At 36.3% G+C, this 20266-nt stretch overlaps 1 protein-coding gene across 1 annotated transcript in view; it reads left to right on the top strand.

Annotated features, from left to right (window-relative positions):
* CFAP299 (cilia and flagella associated protein 299) overlaps nt 1-20266 on the top strand; it is a 604562-nt gene that overhangs the window by 200273 nt on the left and 384023 nt on the right. Inside the window, exon 3 of the mRNA XM_032882203.1 lies at nt 8330-8420. Within this exon, the coding sequence (XP_032738094.1) occupies nt 8330-8420 (91 nt within the window). The remainder of the gene's footprint in view (nt 1-8329; nt 8421-20266) is intronic.

Here is a 20266-nt window from a genome sequence, read left to right as displayed (position 1 = left end):
TCTGCAGGAGCTGGTGTGCACCTGGGCTACCATGATGCAGAGAAACTGCACACCCAGTTCCATGCCGGTCATTTATACCATGCCAGTCAAGGCAGCCATCTTTAAAATCATAAGCTATGACATTTAGAAACTGAAAGTAATTCTGGTACGTGGTCATCAGTGTTTGAGGGTTTTTTTTTTTTAATGGTCAGACCATTCTATTAATAAAATCCATTTGAAGAAAAGTAAATAACAAAGAACATCCACCAAAAAAATAAAAAATCACAACACCTGTAAAAAAGAACCAGCAGTGAGAGGGGCTAGTTTTACCAGATATTAAAACATAATTTCTGTTATCAAAATAATGTGATACACTCAGACAAAGCACTGAAACAAAGTAGGAAACACAGAAACAGGCCCAAGTGTATACGGAAAGACATCATCTCAAATCAATGGAAAAAAGAAAGACGGGGTTTTTAATAATTGGTGTTGGGATAACTGAATATCCAAATGGAAAAAGTTGAAATAGGATCGATTCATCCCATAGTACATCAGGGTTAATGCCAAGGAATTAGATAAATGTTAAAACAAATTAATAAAAAAGAAAACTTTCAAGTTCTAGATCTAGAAGAAAGTATAGATGGATTCCTCTATAATTGATTCAAAATCCATAGTAAGGGAATGATTTGTAACACTTATAAATTATTTTATGATGTAAATGAAACATTTTCTTGGTAAAATGCACCATAAGCAAAGTAGAATGACAACTGAAAAGCTGGGGAAAATATTTGCGACTTACATCACAGAGAAGAGCTAAAATTCTTCATGTTTAAAGAAGAAAATAGAGAAGAGACCAGTGATACTATAGAAAAATGAGGTATCAACATACAGTTTAAAGAAAAAGAAGTGCAAATGGTCTCTATATATGAAAATATGTTCACTTCTCTTTATAAGATAAATACACAATTATACTGAGTTTCTCTTGTACTAGACCAGCAAAAATCTAAAATATTTACAATATACTTTGTTAATGAGGCTTTGCAGAAACTGAAATTTACTACTATAAATTGTAGGGAGGACTGCACAATGTCCCAGCTCCACTGAAGGGAAATTTGGTAATATTTAACTAAATAAAATATTCATGTACTCTTTGACCAGCAATCCTACTTCTAGGAATTTATCCCCAAAATATAGTGGCAATGACATGAAATGACCTATGCACAAAGCTAAATGCTAAAGCAGTATTTATCATAGCAAGTAACAGGAAGCAAACCAATGACCGTCAGTGGCTAAGTGACTGAACGGTGGTATATTCCTACAGTGGAGTACTATGCAACTATAAAAAGTAGTGGAAATGTCTCTTACTACTATGGTATAATTCCCTGAACATAATGCTAAGTGAAAAACCAAGTTTGAGGAAAATATGTATAGGAGGCTACCATCTACAAAAGTAAATACCTAGCTAGCTAGCTAGATGACAGATGGATATGCTTGTATTAAAAATAGATACAGTTAATGGGATGTCTGGGGGGCTCAGTGGGTTAAGCCTCTGCCTTTGGCTCAAGTCATGATCTCAGGTTCCCGGGATGGAGCCCCGCGTCGGGCGCTCTGCTCCGCAGGGAGCCTGCTTCCTCCTGTCTCTGCCTGCCTCTCTGCCTACTTGTGATCTCTCTGTCAAATAAAAAATAAAAATCTTTAAAAAAAATAGTAACAGTTAAAAAAGCAATATAAGGATACTTAAAAAAATGATGCTCTATGAAGGGAAAGAAATGAGAGACAAATCAAGAAACAGACTCTTACCTGTAGAGAACAAACTGATGGTCACCAGCGGGTAGGTGAGGGGGATGGGTGAAACAGATGATGGGGTTTAAGGAGTACATTTGTGATGAGCACTGGCTGATGTATGGAAGTGTTAAATCGATATATTATACACCTCAAACTAATATAATACCATATGTTAACTCACTGGAATTAAAAATAAAATTATGTTCTATGTAGAAGGGAGAGAATAGAATAGGGTACATAAAACTGGGGGAGATGAAAAGTAGATTTTTCTAAATTTCTAAATTATAGATTTAATTTTAGAATTCTGCATTTATATAACTATAAGCAAAATTTGAATTCTCTTTCAAATTGAAATAATATCAACAGATGAACCTAACTCTGCCGCTAGCTGGTATCATAGCGTAAAGAAGGAACCTTTATCCAGGGAACTATCTAAAAGCCCGGTAATCTGGCCATTCATCCCTAGAGGTGTATACACTAAGAAGAAAAAGATCTGCAAAAGGTCTTAAAGTGTTTTCAGTAAACATATTGGTGATGATAATATTGGCAATTTTGAGACTATATTTGTGAAAAAACAAGTGAGTTATTTTTGAACCTCAAGGTTTTTGGTTTGGGTGAAAGATTGTGGTGATGAGAATACATCTTACACTGAGAGTGTCCTTAACTGAGCGTCCCGTCACACGCTGCTCTTGTGCATTCAGATGCTGCTTTGCATTCGTGCTACGGCCACACCTGCCACGGGCTGCGGCTCTCCCTCAGTGACTGAGCGTGACAGGGATATCAACGTAGACCTGTGAATCTTTATTGGCGGAGTTTGGTTCAAGGACATGGCTTTGCTGAACCTTCCTTAGATGGCATAGCAGTCTGGGTGGCTTCCAACCACCCTCTCACCTCCCCTATCTCTGTCTCTGTCTCTGTCCCTTATTATTATTTTTTTAAATTTCTTTTCAGCGTAACAGTATTCATTGTTTTTGCACCACACCCAGTGCTCCATGCAATATGTGCCCTCCTTAATACCCACCACCTGGCTCCCCCAACCTCCCACCCCCCGCCCCTCCAAAACCCTCAGATTGTTTTTCAGAGTCCATAGTCTCTCATGGTTCACCTCCCCTTCCAATTTCCCTCTGTCCCTCATTTTTGAGTTGCCTCATCTTTTCTAAACTCTCCTTGTCACTAGAGGTCAGACTTAACCTCTTAATACTGCCGGCTTTATTAAAGGAGGAACTCAGGGGTTCATACAGAGGGGTCCTGCAGCAACCCTTCCTAACAGTCTTCCTCAGGTATCTTTCTCCCCAGAGTCTCACCCTGATACATCCCTTCTGCCCCACAGCCCTCCCCTCATCCATATGCTCTTCTGCTCCGAGCCCACCACTCTCCTGTGTGACAGTCCCTGCCATCTTGTGTGGTTGTTGACACCGGCAGTATGGGCTCCTGTTCTGACTGCTTTTCCCTGGTGAGAAGCCACCCCTTGCAATCCCATTGCGTCAGATTCTTCAGCTCCTTAGATGGAATCTTTCACATATATGAACTAGAGACAGACACACACACACGTAGAGATTAGGCATGTACGACCTGAAGATGCTAAGCCTGGAGGCCCACACGTTTCTAAAGCCCGTTTTTGCTCAGTGTTTTCTGGAGCGATGAGGCTGATTGCCACAGGTAGAGACTGGAGGCAGACATATCAAACAAAAGCTTACTTTCTTTGTTTTCTACTTTCTCATTGGCTTTCACTGTACAACCAGAAGATCAGGAAGTCTATTTCAGATCAGGTAAAAGATTTAGATGCCTCCCAGAAGAGAGTAAAAATAAAGTTATATTTGAATGTATTTTCAGAATAAAATCACATTTAGAGACTAAGAATGTTTGTTTCCTCTCTAAGCAACATTATTATTATTATTTTTTTTTTATTTGGTCCCCCTTAAAGTGTGAGAACATCTTTTTTTTTTAAATTTAATTTTATTTTTTCAGTGTTCTAAAATTCATTGTTTATGTACCATACTCAGTACTCCATGCAATACGTGCCCTCCTTAATACCCACCACCAGGCTAACCCATCCCCCTTCCCTCCTCCCCTCCAAAACCCTCAGTTTGTTTCTCAGAGTCCACAGTCTCTTATGGTTCGTCTCCCCCTCCAATTTCCCCCACTCTCTTCTCCTCTCCATCTCCCCATGTCCTCCGTGTTATTCCTTATGCTTCACAAATAAGTGAAACCATATGATAATTGACTCTCTCTGCTTGACTTACTTCACTCAGCATAATCTCTTCCAGTCCCGTCCATGTTGATACAGAAGTTGGGTATTCATCCTTTCTGATGGAGGCATCACACTCCATTGTATATATGGACCACCTCTTCCTTATCCATTCGTCCATTGAAGGGCATCTTGGCTTTTTCTACAGCTTGGTGATTATGGCCATTGCTGCTATGAACATTGAGGTACAGATGGCCCTTCTTTTCACTCCATCTGTATCTTTGGGGTAAATCCCCAGTAGTGCAATTTCACGGTAACAGGGAAGCTCTATTTTTAATTTCTTAAGGAATCTCCACACTGTTTTCCCAAGTGGTTGCACCAACTTGCATTCCCACCAACAGTGTAAGAGGGCTCCCTTTTCTCCACATCCTCTCCAATACATGTTGTTTACTGTCTTGTTAATTTTGGCCATTCTAACTGGTATAAGGTGGTATCTCAATGTGGTTTTGATTTCAATCTGAGGTGTGAGAACATTTTAACCTACCGTGTTTAGGAGTTAATTAGAAATTTTCCAGATGTACCAAAAAAGAAGAGTTTAGGGCAGAAGGCAGGCCATTTTGTCCCCTCAAAGAAAAGCACAGCTTTCCATCCAGGGGGGAGTAGAGTCTGACTGATGGAAGATAGCACAGATTTCAGGACTCTTCCCCCTTCGGTTTTCTTCAGAATAGAAGACGAAAAGGAACAGTCGTCTCGTGTGCATCCTAGCGCTTCTCGTCTTTCTTCTGTGTGCTTCCAACAGTTGAAACTTCTTCCCAGAGATGCTGGTAGCTTTACTGTACATATGGTAATTTATAAACTCTTTCACATGCAAAAGGGGCCGGGGTGGGAGGAGTGATGCCATTTATCTTAATGAAAATTTAATTCTCATTCCTCCCTACCAATAAATGAATCTCATTTCTCAAGAAGTCTTTTTCTTTTCTGAAAGTGATTAGAATATAAATTGATGACCTTTTGGAAATTCCATGGAAATCGCAGTATGTAGTGTAAAAATTCCTAAACCATAAGTCTTTCTAAATATAATGCTGATCGACCTAACCTCTAAGGAAAATTGTTTCAGTTAAATTAAGAAAGAAAGGGAGGAAGGAAAGAAGGAAAAAAAAGCCACCAGGAATAGTTTACAAGAAAATACAGGAGAGTAAAAAACCACACATTGGATTTAGCGCCACTGTTTTTCCCTCTTAGATCTTTTAAAAAAAATAATCCCTTACATATTAAAGTAGATTCTCCTGTTGAAATAATGCTCAAAGGAAAGGACTTGAAATGGTTCACTGGTTACTTTTATTCCTTCTATACAATTTTTGGTATACATGTAGATTTTGGAGGACATAGAATTTAGAAAAATATGTAACAAAACAAAAGAAACCAGAAAAATGAATATTCAGAACACAGTGAGATACTAGTACAAATCCAGTGAGTTGCTTAAGAGAAGAGAGTGGTTACTAGAAGCAAACTGTGCTGGTACCATGTCCTTGGACTTCCAGCCTCCAGATACATGAGAAAATAAATTTCTGTTGTTTAAGATACCCAATCTATGGCATTTTGTTATAGCAACGCAGATTGATACAGAACAAATCTACAGTAATACACTGAAAGGAGGAATGTGAAAATGTTTACCAATGTTAAAGAAATTTATAAACTACTATTTGAAAAGAAGCAGGATTTTTTTCCTCCAAATTTATGTAATGAACAAAACAAAAAAGATATTATATTGTCCTGGAGAAAATATACAAGACAAAGCAACAGGTGCCCTACATCAAAGTAGAAATATATCTCCCATATTTAATACTCAAATAAGTTGTCTAAAAATCCATACATTATGATAAATAAAATCATATTTTTATCAAGGTTGCAAATAATATTCCATTCTTGCCCTAAAAAATAAAATTTATATTATTTGAGACCACAAAAATACAGGCATATAGTTTTGTCAGTAAACTTATCCATGGAAAGTAAAACTATTTCTGAAAACTGCTTTTTCATAGATGTGTGCTTATTTCCTAACAAGATAATATTGTAAAAATTTTACAATTAAACTTACTCATCCATTACATTTTACTGTACTCTCCACTAAATTTTTCCAAAGTGAGTGTACAAAATCATCATTTCAAAGTAATTGAGGCACAGAGAAGTTGAATTACATTTTCAAACAAGTGCAGATGAATTGAATATAAATTATAGGATTATTAAATATAGTCTATGCCAGATTCCACTGGCTAGAAATCAAACCTACCTCTGAACAAGTTATTCTAGTCTAGAATTGGAGTGATGATTATGGCTGATTAGCTTTCCACAGAGGTTTCAAGTCCACCAGCCTCTGATGACTCCTAGGGGTGCCTCCTGATGAAGCTTGCATACCTCACTGTACCCCCATTCCTGTTACTTTAGGTTTCCTCTTACCAGTGAGTTCTCATTGTTTTCTGTAAAAGTACTACGGCATCAAATGATGTTTTGCTATATTGTGTGGCTTCAGAATAGTAAAATAAAGCCTTGGGGTTGGTGATATTTAAGTTAAAAACTGAATGCCGACTGATTATCATCAAGTTCATCTCTAAAGTGGAAATAAACATGGCCTCCCTTAAGGTTTGATTTGAAGATAATTGGAAGTATTTGCGAAATACCTAGCATACAGACTAGTACGAAGACTGCCCAATAGATAAAAAAGTATTGCTATTAAGACTGATTTAATCTCAAATTTGATTTAGTGTTTATCTAGAAACTGCTTATTAGAACACATCACAATGATTATTCAAACCTTGCCTATTAGAAAATGCCTAATTTTACATTTAAAATTCTGAGATGATTAATAACTCATGAATATTTACTGAAAGTCTTAGTCATCTTTAAAGTAAGTGACCTCTTAAGAAAATAACGTATGGAAATATTTCTATTTTAACAGTTTTTCATATTTTCTCTTTTGTTACTTATTCTCTTTGAGTGTTAATCCAGTGATTTAAATATGTGTGCTGACACAAACAACATAATTAAATCATAAAACCAGAAGTCTAATTGTTGAGGATTAAGAATTTATTTAGACCCATTCATGTAGGATTATATAAATGCCTTTAGCTAATGATTAAACACGATTGGTGGAGATTAACTCATCCGTATAATTTTTACACCATTTTGAAAGTGTAGTGAATTGTAAACAGAAAAGATGGAGTATTTGCCTTTATAAAACTTATAACCCTAATATTTTGTAATGGACCTACTTCACTTCTTGAGGAAGTGACTCCTTTTGTGATATTTATTTAAGCAAGTTTTCTCAGGTCACTGACTGTTAAATAAATCTAGTTAAGTAAGAGTAATGCATGTTAAAGATTTAAGAATTCCTTACCACACACTGCATTAACTTTCTTGCCCAATATTTCCACTTGCTGAGAAGTTTCCGGTTCTCAGATGTAGCATGCTGTAATAATTGATTATTTATATAACTTTTTGACTCTGCTGCACGTAGCTTAGGAGGTCTAGCCCTTACCCTCTCTGTTCCCAGTTTGTATAACAAAAGCACTTTTATTTTTCTCATAGAGGTTATAAGAAATAATATGTCTATGTATATAAGACTTGAATAATAATTTAAAAAGAGGAACGGTATGATTTTAATATATTGTCAGTATAATAGCCATCTCCAGAACTTATTTATTTTAATATTGCCTCTTTTGAATTCTTTTTTTTTTTTTAAGATTTTTTTTAAAGTCATCTCTATACCCAATGGGGGCTCGAACTCACAACCCTGAGATCAAGAGTCTCATGCTTCACCAACTGAGCCAGGCAAACACCCTGTATTCTTAAAGTTTCTTTTTATCTAATAGAAATGACTCAACCTAGTTTCTTTCCTTTTTGCCTTTTTTATATCCTCATAGAGGTAAGATTAATGTTCTATGTCAGTAAAGGAATTGGTTTAGGTTTCTAGTATTTTAATTTTCTTATATTAAATAAATAAACTATACTTAAATTATAAATAATCTAAAATTATTATGGGTAATGAGAGGTTTAAATAAATTTATATGGTATGATTAAAAAGAATAAAATAGACATGCAAATGAAATTAATTCTGTCTGGCTTGAGTATTGATAAAGGCATGTATGATATTTATAGACTTGATTCTAATTATTCATAAATATAGATTCTATAACTGTATAATAATTTGAGGAATGTAGTAAGTTATAATAATTGTATATGATTTATAATGATTGTGTATATAGTTTTTGTGTTACAAGGACATTATCACTTGGAATAAAGAAGTGTGGTTTTTGGCCCCTGAATGTTTTTGATATATTTGTTTTCTAATGTACTATAACTAAGACCTGCTTTTTATAGGACATTAACAAGTGCTGGTAAAGACCTGCAAGATAATTTTCTGAAGGCTCTGGCAGTGCGAGAAGAAGACAATCGCAACGGAAGAGTGAGCGTGAGTACATTTCATCCAATAGCTAAAAATGTATGCGTTAAAGGCACAGTTGGTATTAATAATATAGGTTTTAATTCTTCCCTGAGAAGTAATGCATGAGGGATATAATATGGCTCTTTGTTGTATATATTATACAAAGTATGTGGAAAAAAATTTATTCCCACTTATGTCTATAGAAGTGGCCACATGGTGAAAAAAAAATGATTTCATACAACTATTGTAGAGAAAATGCATTGGGATGGTGGTTGTCATCTTCAACATTGTGCTAGTCTTATGTTGAAACTTGCTACTTCTTTTCAGCTCAGCCTCCTAGTACAATCCTCCAAGTCACATCATCCACTGTCCCCCAAGTTTTGCCCTGTGCCTACCTGATTTGATTTTGTGGTGCCTTCAGAAGAGAGTCCTGTAGTTTGCTTGTAATCCTACCTTGGGAAATGTGATAGAAACCACATAATGGAGAGATACAACTTTTGATCATCCAAGGAGAATATGGTCTTGCTTTATTAAAATGTGTGGTGAATCAAATATGTAGTTTTTAATGTTATTTGGAATACATATTTACTTTTACCTTTTGTTAATATAATATTAGTGATAACAGTCTTCTGTAGATTTTAAAAAGGTTCTAAGTCAAGGATTAAGAAAGGCAAATACTCATGCTCAAACTGTAATAAATGTCTTAGAGAAAAATAATCAGAAGTAGTGTGATGAAAAGTTTAAAACAGCAACAGAAAAATATGTATATAAGGTGGTCTATTTTACCAAGGTTTTTTCGAAAAATAGTTGGAATTTTTCCAACAGGACTCTTGAAAATTTCACATGCAGACAAAATCCTCAATATACTTCATAGAGAGAAAAATTCATACTTTAGTTAGATAATTTAATAGAATTAACTGAGCTTGAAATCAGGGAAAGCTTCTTGGGGGACGTGGACAAGTGAGATTGAAGAAGTGAAGTTGGAAATATGGATAGCGACTAGACTCTGGAGGGCCTTCTAAATTACAACAGAAAAGTTTAAAATTTATCTGACTCTTAATAGAAAGAGCAGCTACAAAGGCAAAACATAGGATGTCATGGGAATCATGATAAGGACTTTCAGGAAGGGACATATGATCATTAATGATCAAACAAGATAAGGATTACGAAAGCTTTCATATAAATTTAAAATATATACTTGACAAGAACAAATTTCATCTACTCCATAACCTGATTCCATAAGGTTGAAAAAATGGCCCATGATTAGACAGTAAACCAATAAATCAATAAACACAAATAGCTTTAGAGACCCTAAACCCACATTTTAACCACAGTGGTATACTTCCTCTCAAAACTATCTTTTTAAGTCTTTCTCTCCTCTTGGTATTTCCTTTAATAACGAGTGACAGACTCATCCACTCATCTACCCAGATAGAAGCATGTCAGTTACTGTAGACTCCCTACTCTCTCTCATTCGAACGAACCACTAATTTCTCCAAAATATAAATCAAGTTACTTCAATTTTCACCATCTCAACTATCACTTACTTTGATTCAAACTACCATTATATCTTAAGGAAATTACTATAATAGTCTCCTAAATGATACACCTATGTATTTTCTTACCTGGCTCCCATTCACTTGCCAATCACTCAATAGATTTTCTTGTGCACCCGCTCACACCTGAAGTTGTTTTCGTTCCTGGGGCACTGGGGTACAACAGAATTGAAGACCTGTTGAGTTTACATTTTAGAGAGTGGGATAGGAAATAAGTAAGCAAAATGAAAGTGGAAAAATTAACTTCATCTCTGCATAGGTACTATGGAGAACATAAAAGGAGAAAATCGAGTAGGAAGAGATTGAATAGAGTGGTTGGTTGATTTAGCTAAGGTATACAGGAAAATCACTTTGAGGAGGTGACATCTGTTGGGACTTCGATGACATGAAGAAGATAGCCATAGAGTTTGAAGGGAGAGACATCCCAAATAGAAAAGGATTTGAGAGGGAGCGACATCCCAAGAAAAAGGAACAGCCTATTAAAAACTCCTGAGATAATCGCAGTCATGACATACTCAAAAAATGGTAAGAAGACCAGAATGGCTGGAATGTATTTATTGAAAGAGATTATAGAGACAGGTGAGATCAGAGAGGAAATCAGGAGCCAGATCATAGGGATTTTTAGGAATTTTGGTTTTATTCTTTAATTTTAATTTTTATATTCTTCTATGTAAAACTAGACAGTCAATGGAAAATTTAAATAGACACGTGACCTAATCTTGTTTACACTTTAGAAAGACTGATCTCACTGCTGCTGTGCAGAGTGCAAGATGTGGGAAGCAGGTCTCGAGAGAGGTAAAGATGTACGATAGGGAGCTTTTGTAATCAACCAACAAGAGACGAAACTCAACAACAGGTCGATGCTAGCAGAGGTGGAGTGAAGTTACTGAATCGTGTCTGTGATTCAGAGGCAGAACAAATAGGACTCGTTGATGTGTCTGCTGTGGAATGTCAAAGGAAGGAAGGGCGACTGCTCAGTTTCTGGCTTGAGCAGGGGTAAATGTTGGTGCTACTCACTGTGACAGGAGAACTACTGAGGAATGCTGATTTCAGTCATCAGTAATGAAATTGTGCTGTGTTGGCAGTATTAACTTTGTGACACCTATTAGATACTCAAGTAGAGACGCGGATTGTCTTTTACACATGTTGCTTTGGAACTCAGGGGAGAAGTCTTGGTGAGAATATAAATCTGAAACACACCAATATCTAAGTGGTATGTAAAGTCATGGGCTTGCAAACATTTGTTAAGTAGAGCATGTCGGTCAAAGAATGAGGTTCTATGACAGGCCTTTACGGCACCCAGCATTTAGAGATCTGCAATGTGTGGAAGAGCCAGCAACTGATACTGACAAGTAGCAAGTAGGAGAAAAGTCAGGCGGGAGCCATGCTCCAAACTGGAAGAAGAAACACTTTCAAAGGAAAGAATGCTCACCATGTCAAATGCTGCTGAGAGTTTAATAAGGTGATGCATTCGTTTCCCCTGGCCGCCATAACGAATTACTCTAAATTGGGGGCTTAAAACAGTAGGAACTTATTTTTTCATAGTTCTGGAGGCCAGAAGTCTGAAATTAAGGTGTTGGCAGAACCATGTTCTCTCTAAAGGATTTATGGGAGAATCTCTTCTATGCCTTTCCCTTAGTTTCTGGTGTTCCTGGAAATCACTGGTGTTCTTGGGTTTGTAGATCTATCACTCTAATCTGTGCCTCCATCATCATGTGCACTCTCCCTCTGTACCTGTGTTCTGTCTTCTGGTCTTATAACAACACCAATCATATTGGATCCTCCTCCCCAGTTGGGTATGGCCGAATCTTAGTTTTATGACATCTGCAAAGATCTTATTTCCAAATAAGGTCATATTCATAGGTACCAAGGGTTAAATCCTCAACATATCTTTTGGGGAGGAACAAAATTCAACCTATAACAAATGATAAAAAGTTTGACATTGTTTTTGGTTAGGTAAATGTCACTGTTACATTGGTGAGGGCTGTTTCAATGAAGGGTATGGGCAAATGTCTCATTGGAGTAGGTAGAAAAAAGAAAAAAAATATGTAAATGAAAATGAGGAGAAACAACGTTTTTTTAAATGATTTTTGCAGTGAAGGATAGTGTAGACATTGAGTGACAGCTGGAGCTGAAGCCCAGGAAGTTTGTTTTGTTGTGTTTTAATATAAGGTGGATAATGTTAACCCGTTTTTTATGTTAGTGGGAATGATCGAGTAAGTACAGAGAGGGGTATTGATGATATAGGGGAGAAAGGAAACAATTGCTGGAGAGAAATCCTTAAAAGGAAGATGGAATCTGGAACACTAGGAAAGGATTTACCTTTGAGAGGGGCAGAAGCCACCTTTAAAGTTATATGGAGAAGAAAGAAAGAGTCTGTAGGCACATGTGCTAAGTAGGTTGGTGAATTTGGGTTTGGGACAGTAAGAGAGCTCTGCTGTGAGTATACATGTTTTCTCTGCATTGTTGCTCTGAATGATCTTTAAATACATCGTTAGGATTTGGTTTTTCCCTAGAAAATTTCCTAAATTTAACTTTGATTGAGTACACTAAATAGTTAACATTAAATGTTGGGTGGGTGGTCACTAATTTGGAAACTGGAATCTTATCAGACTCATAGCCTTGCTGACTCTGAAAATAACATGGGCATTCATTTATTTGGATTTGAATTTTTGATATTATAAGCAGCAGAATACATATCATTGTATCGAGAGTGGCATTTAAGGTTTAATTTTGTTTCCTAGTCTGGTCTTAAAACAGACTCCAAATGGTTTTATAGAAAACTATAAGAGAATAAACATATTTTAGACAGATCTAATTATGAGGATCATAAGCTTACTTAAAAGCCATTTAGTTAATGGATACACTTTTTAAAAAGTAGTCCGATAAAGTATACAATATTCATGAGATTTGAATCTATATTAATTTGCTGACAACAGAAATTATATGTGAACTTTATGAGGTCTGAACTCTCCAAGGGAAACGACTATTTCCTACGTATTAGCATTTCTCTGCATAGTGAATGCAAAATAAATGGAGAACTCCAACCCAGAGGCTCATTTGCTACTCTTTTGTGTTTCATCTTAATGAAAGTACAAGCTGGAAAAATTATGATGTAATTTTAGAATTGACATAGTTGATCTGCATGGCCTAGTAAGGCTTGAAGGATAATTCCATAGCAATTTTCCTAGGTAATTTTCTTTAAATGTTGCTAGGAAATTAGAAGAAGATTGGATTTACCTTCCCACATGCACAACTTTTAATTTTATTTTTAAGTTGGGTGATCCCAGGTTTCAAGTGCTATTTAGTGTAACTGAATCTTGTTCGGGGTTTCCTCTTTCTCCCTCTGGTCAACTAATTGCAAATTGATTTACTAGTTTTTTCCATTTAGGCCTTGAATTTACTCTGCCAAAGAGCCTAGAGCTTGGGAAAATAGCACTCCTGTCTGTCCCCACTTCCCAGTGGGCCCCCACCCCAATACTTCTATGCTCAAGTTATAGGATTACTTGCTTATTAAATGCACTCATACCATTTCTACAAATCTACTGCTTAGGCATGTAGTCTCAGGGCTATGCCCTGGGAGGGAACAGAGTTTTATGACAGTTGAAAGTTTATATATATTGTTCAGATAAATCCTTTTTTAAAAAAAGCTTATATTAAGCTGGAGGTAACTTGATTTAATTCAAGAATCAATATTATTTTATGAATGCCTCTGAATTTCATACATAATATATGCTTCGTGTAAGTGTATGTATAATATATATATGCATGTATACATATATACGCATACATACAAGCATATTATATAGAAACACACACATTCCTTTCTTTAAATTTTCTTCCAAAATACTCTTGTTTTAAGTCACTATGGTGTTCTGTGCATTAAGACAAAACATTGAGACTTACATGCAATTCATGTATAAAAATGTTAAAAGGATTTTTATTAATTGTGTAGTGCCTCATATGACAGATATAATGAGTATGTTTTCCTGAAAATGTAACTATTTATTTTAAATGTGTACCATGCATGTATTAAAATATTTCTACCTTATGATTCATATATTTCAGATTTAAAAATTCTTTAAAATCTAAAATGACGGGGCGCCTGGGTGGCTCAGTGGGTTAAAGCCTCTGCCTTCAGCTCAGGTCATGATCTCAGGGTCCTGGGATCAAGCCCCACATCGGGTTCTCTGCTCAGTGCGGAGCCTGCTTCCTCCTCTCTCTCTGTGCCTGCCTCTCTGCCTACTTGTGATCTCTCTCTGTCAAATAAATAAATAAAATCTTTTAAAAAATATAAAATGACTAACCATTTCCTTCTCACTTATAAGCAGATTTATTGTTTCCTGAGAAAGTGTATTTTTCTGATTGCTTATGTTGTGAAGTGTTTAATACCACCTCTACAGTGAGGCATGCATTAAGTATATGTTTATGACAAGTGCTTGGAAAAAGATTAAGCAAGTGTGGTTCTAGATATTCAGAAACTCAGAGGCAAACCACACTGATGTGTAGGTGGACATAAAATATTCACTGATTTTTGGTGGCTTTCTGGATTTTCTATATACAATGTCATGTCCTCTGCAAATAGTGAAGGGTTACTTCTTCCTTGCTAATTTGGATGGTTTTTATTTCTTTCTGTTGTCTGATTACTGTGGCTAGGACTTCAAGTACTGTGTTAAATAAAAGTGGTAAGAGTGGACATCCCATCTTGTTCCTGACCATAGAGGAAAAGCTCTCAGTTTTCCCCCATCTAGTATGATACTGGCTATGAGATTTTTATATATGGCCTTTGTTTTGTTGAAGTATGTTCCCTCTATGACATGATGCTATATATGGAAAACCTGAAAGTCTCCACCAAAAAACTGCTAGAACTGAAAAATGAATTCAGTAAAGTTGCAGGAGAAATCTGTTGCATTTATATACACCAATGCTGAAGCAGAAGAAAGAGAAATTAAGGAGTCAATTTCATTTACAATTGCACCAAAAACAGTAAAATACCTAAATATAAACCCTACCAAAAATGTGAAAGATCTCTACTCTGAAAGTATAAAACACTGATGAAAGGGATTGAAAATGACACAGAAAAACAGAAAAATGTTCTATGCTCATGAATTGGAAGAATAAATATTATTAAAGTGTCTATACTACCCCAAGCAATATACACATTTAATATGATCCCCATCAAAATGCTACTAGCATTTTCACAGAGCTAGAACAAACAATCTTAATATTTGTAGGGAACCATAAAATACCCTGAATAGCCAAAGCAACCTTGAAAAAGAAAAAGTTGCAGGCATCACAATTCTGGACTTCAAGTTATATTACAAAGCTGTAGTCATCAAAATAGTATGGTACTGGCACAAAAAGAAACATACAGATCAATGGAACAGAAAAGAGAACCCAGAAATGAACCCACACAACTAATGGTCAATTAATCTTCCACAAAGCAGGAAAGAATATCCAACAGGAAAAAGACCATCTCTTCAACAAATGATGTTGAGAAAATTGGACAGCAACATGCAGAAGAATGAAACCAGACCACTTTCTCACGCCATATACAAACATAAACTCAAAGGGGATTAAAGACCTTTATGTGAGACCTGAAACCATGAAAATCCTAAAAGAGAACATAAGCAATAACTTCTTTGACACTGGCCATAGCAGCTTCTTTCTAGATACATCTCCCAGTGTAAGGGAAACAAAAGAAAAAATAAAGCATTGGGACTACCTCAAAATAAAAAGCTTCCAGTGAAGGAAACAACAAATGAAACTGAAAGGCAAACTATGGGATGGGAGAGGACATTTACAAATGACATATCCAATAAAGGATTAGTATCCAAAATATATAAAGAATTTCTAAAACTCAACACCCCCAAAATGAATAATGGAATTTAAAAATGGGCAGAAGACATGAATAGATGTTTTTTCAAAGAAGAAATTTAAATGGCCAACAGACACATGAAAAGATGCTCAACATCACTGATCATCAGGAAAATGCACATCAAAGCTACAATGAGATACCACCTCACATCTCTCAGAGGAGCTAAAATCAACACAAGAAACAACTGGCACTGGGGAGGATATGGAGAAAGGGGAGCCCTCTTATGTTGTTGGTGGGAATGGAACATGGTGCAGTCCCTCTGCAAAAACAGTATGGAGTTTCCTCAAAAACCTACAAATAGAACTATGCTATGATCCAGCAATTGCACTACTAGGTATTTACCCAAAGAATAAAATATACTAATTGAAATGGACACATGCACCTGATGTTTATGGTAACATTATCTACAGTAGCCAAATTATGGAGATATCTCAAGTGTCTGTTGGCTAATGAATGGATAAAGAAATGATACACACACACACACGCACACACATTAAAATATTACTTAGCCATAAAAAAAAAAGAAATCTTGGGGCACCTGGGTGGCTCAGTGGGTTAAGCCTCTGCCTTTAGCCCAGGTCATGATCTCAGGGTCCCGGGATCGAGCCCCGCATCGGGCTCTCTGCTCAGCGGGGAGCCTGTTTCCCCCTCTCTCTCTGCCTGCCTCTCTGCCTACTTCTGATCTCTCTCTCTCTTTGTGGAATAAATAAAAATAAAATTTAAAAAAAGAAAAGAAATCTTGCCATTTGCAATGACATAGATAGAGCTAGAGAGTATTATACTAAGCAAAATGAGTCAGAGAAAGAGGACAAATACCATATGATTGCACTCATATGTGGAATTTAAAATACAAGAGCAAGAGGAAAAAGAAAGAGGCAAACCAAGAAACAGACTCTTAACTATAGAGAGCAAACTGATGGTTACCAGAAGGGGGGGATGGGCTAAATATGTGGGAGGGATTAAGGATAGCATTTGTTGTGATGAACGTCAGATGTTGTGTGAAATTGTTGAATCATTATATGGATACCTAAAACTAATATTACACTGCATGTTAACTAACTGGAATTTAAATAAAAACTTAAAAAAATTCAGAGAACTAAGCACATTGTGTGAATACATGAGATACCGAAAAATCATTTTCTCAGAAAAACCAGAGAGAATGTTACATGCATTAAATATTTAAATCAAGTTGAGATTAAGGGTATTTTTTTCTTGCAATGTCCAAAAATACCTTATTAGAAATGGTAAAATTACAGAGGGTCCTTGAATGAAGATGTAATGTCTTGAGAGCATTTCATGTATATGAACAAGACTAAAAATTGTAAAGGTCAAAAATGTGATGATTATACGTATGAAGAGAAGTCTATCTAGGTAGAAATAAAGAGGAAAAGTGGGTTATTGTGAAACAATAGTTTCCAGTTTCTTTCTAGATTACTCTGATCAACATGTTTCTTTCCTATCTAGGTGTCTATGACATAATTATCTTATAGTTTTCTTACTTTAGATTTTATTCTTTCTTGGGCTGACTACCTGATACCTCTACTTGAAGCTACATCCTTTCCACTATACACATTTTTCTTGGAATGCTCTAGCCCCTGTACATCCACTGCCATTAATCCAATGAATGTGTTTCTTGCTACCAAACCAGAGGCTTAGGGCTTTGCTGTGCATCTATTAATTCATTTATTCAATTATTCACTAAATGTTGGTAGCTATTCTATACTAGGTATTATGCGAGCTTCTGGAGATACAGTGGATTTCAAGTGCCATATGGATCTTGGAGTTGCTTGGGAAAGAAAGTGAGTATCCAAGAAAGCATACAGATAAAGCAAACTTCCAACTGTGGCAGGTGCTGTGAAGCAAAAACAGCAAGTTCTGATTGTGTACAAATGGTCAGGAGAGATACAATCAGATTTTCAGACAGAAAAAAATAGTGCATCTTCAGGACAGAGAATAAACTAGAGAGAGGATAAAACAGATTCCAATACATGCAAGATCAGATTAGAGGAGATCAGATAATAGCCTGGGTCCAGAAGATGACAGGGAAGATGAAGAGCTGGCCTGACAGTTACTTACGAGGTAAACTGGGCAGGCTGTGGTGACAGGTGTAGCTCAGACCGGGGCGGAGACAGAGGGAGGGACGTGGACAACCGGCCCCCACAGCTGGGTAGATGGAGCTGCAGCTCCTTGCCACATGGTGCATTCAAAGGTCAAGAGAGGGGCGCAGAGAGACCATGTATCTGACTGTCAATATACAGAGTTTGAGTTGCTTTGGCAAAAGAAGTTGTTGAAATGTTAAGTAGGTAACTGGAGAAAAAAGATCTCCAAAATTTACCCCAGTGTTTATCTCCACATTGCTATCCCTCAGATACTTAAATTTATATGCGTTGAAATTAATTTTCTTTTCCTCCTGTGCTCCTCAGATCTCCCAACCAGTGGGTCACCAAGTGCAGTAGTTGTACCTTATAAATATGTCTCAAATAAATGTGGGGGGAGCAGGCAGGGAAGCCAAAGAAGCAGACGGCAGCCATCTCAGAGGGCTCTGCTGGGCTGCACTCAGTAGCATTAGAGAGTGCATGTAAGGGGATGAGCTAACTGTCAAGGAACATAGTCAAATGGTTGATGTGATCAGACACACATTTTAAGAATACACTGGCAGCAGGGGGATACACAGCTCTGTAGGAGGGGGAATGAGGTATGAGACAGCGAAGCCAACTGAAAGGCCACTGTAACGTTTTAGAAAATAGATAATAAAAGCCTGGGATAAGGAAATGACAGGATAAATAGTGGAAAAAGATGGAGTTCAGTAATTATGGAGAAAACTGAGCTGTCTTACTCGTTTTGATTTAGGAACTGGGAGTTGAGTTCTATTCTTGTGTTTCTACTTAGGGGATTCAATAGGGTGTGAGCAGTTGTTAATTTTATTAATGGAAAGAGAAATGTGATCTTGGCATTAACAGATTTACTGTATTTCAGTAGATAAGATCATAGAACTTAGAGATGGATAGTAACTAGACTCATGTTCTAGATTTACTGCTTAGCCAATATTACAGATCACAAAGGTCTGTGCTGAATTTTCTAAGCCACAATGCCCTGCTCTGTCATATAGAGATTAAAAGAATACCCTCATCATAATATTAATTATTGAAAAGAAAATGCAGATTAGATACTTGGCACCCTGCATAAAACATGATACGAATTTAACAATTGTGATTTCTGCAGTAAAAGAAAATTATAGCATTGCTAGAGTTATAATAATGAATAAAAAAGAAGTTGTAGAAATATGCAGTGGTTTTCAAGGGAGGCATTGAATGGTTTTGAGTCTCTAGAAAAGATGGTTGAAAGAGTTCCTTAAGGCATTCAGATACTTACAGATTTTCTTAGGGTTCCAAAGATTGTTGATCATTACCAAGATATTACAGAAATCAGAATATTAAAACAAACGCTTTATGTTATGGGTTTTGATTTATGTTATAGGAAGCCACAGTCTATTTTATTAATTTTCTGCTCTGTGCAAACCACTTTGCTATTTGCCATGAACAAAGAAAAGACATGGACCCTCCCAACACTGTTTCTAATGTAATAGGATTATGTAACTCTTTTAAGTGTCTAAGTGGTGGAGTGGGGATGGGGTGGGGCTAGTTGTTCTTTTTCAGATGGGAGTAAACTAAGAATCCTGGGTTTATTGAATGGAAAAAACAAAAATAAAATATTCCTTTCCTAATCAGAGACTCATGAGGATTGTAATGAAAGGTCACATGGTGTTCTGGACTGAGAAAATGGAACCTGTTGACACTTATTTTCCCACTGAATGTTGACTATGTAAACAGTTACATGGCTGACTAGTTTGGGCTTTGAAATATGCATTATTGAAGCTGGTATAAAAGCACTGCTTACAACTTTTCCTTCAGAGTCATTCAAAGAAACCACTGTACGTGGGTAAGGAAAACCTATGAATTGGGCAGTTCCTAATATACCCATTTCCTGTGTTGAAATCTCTATGAAACATAAGATTGCGTTGTATATGACCAGTAACATTGTGCTGACATGATCTTTTCCCTCCTTGCTATTTTCCAACTTCTATAAAATGTTCCCTTTCAAGAAAATGAAGGTATTATACAGATGTTTATTTCCTTTTTAATTGAATCCATGCCTGTCCATTAATAAACCCTTATGGAAATTATATGACTCATTCAATCGTACCTTCATTTTAAACAAATTACATCAGTGTTTGGAAAATAAAATGCACATCAACTTACATTTTACTGAAAAAAGTATAGTTGAATAGATCCTTAATTTTTTTTTATTTTCTAGATAAAAATATGAAACAGGCAGTGAGAAATTCTGGAAAGAGCAGATGTTATGGAGCCATATTAATTAGAGTTAGATTCTTGGATTCCCCCCTTATTACAAGCTAAACACAAGGTCTTCAACTCTAC

The sequence above is a fragment of the Lontra canadensis genome, unplaced genomic scaffold (assembly GCF_010015895.1).
Source record: "Lontra canadensis isolate GAN:19392208 unplaced genomic scaffold, GSC_riverotter_1.0 scaffold1, whole genome shotgun sequence".
Lineage (NCBI taxonomy): Eukaryota > Metazoa > Chordata > Mammalia > Carnivora > Mustelidae > Lontra > Lontra canadensis.
This window is presented reverse-complemented; position numbering and strand designations above follow the sequence as displayed.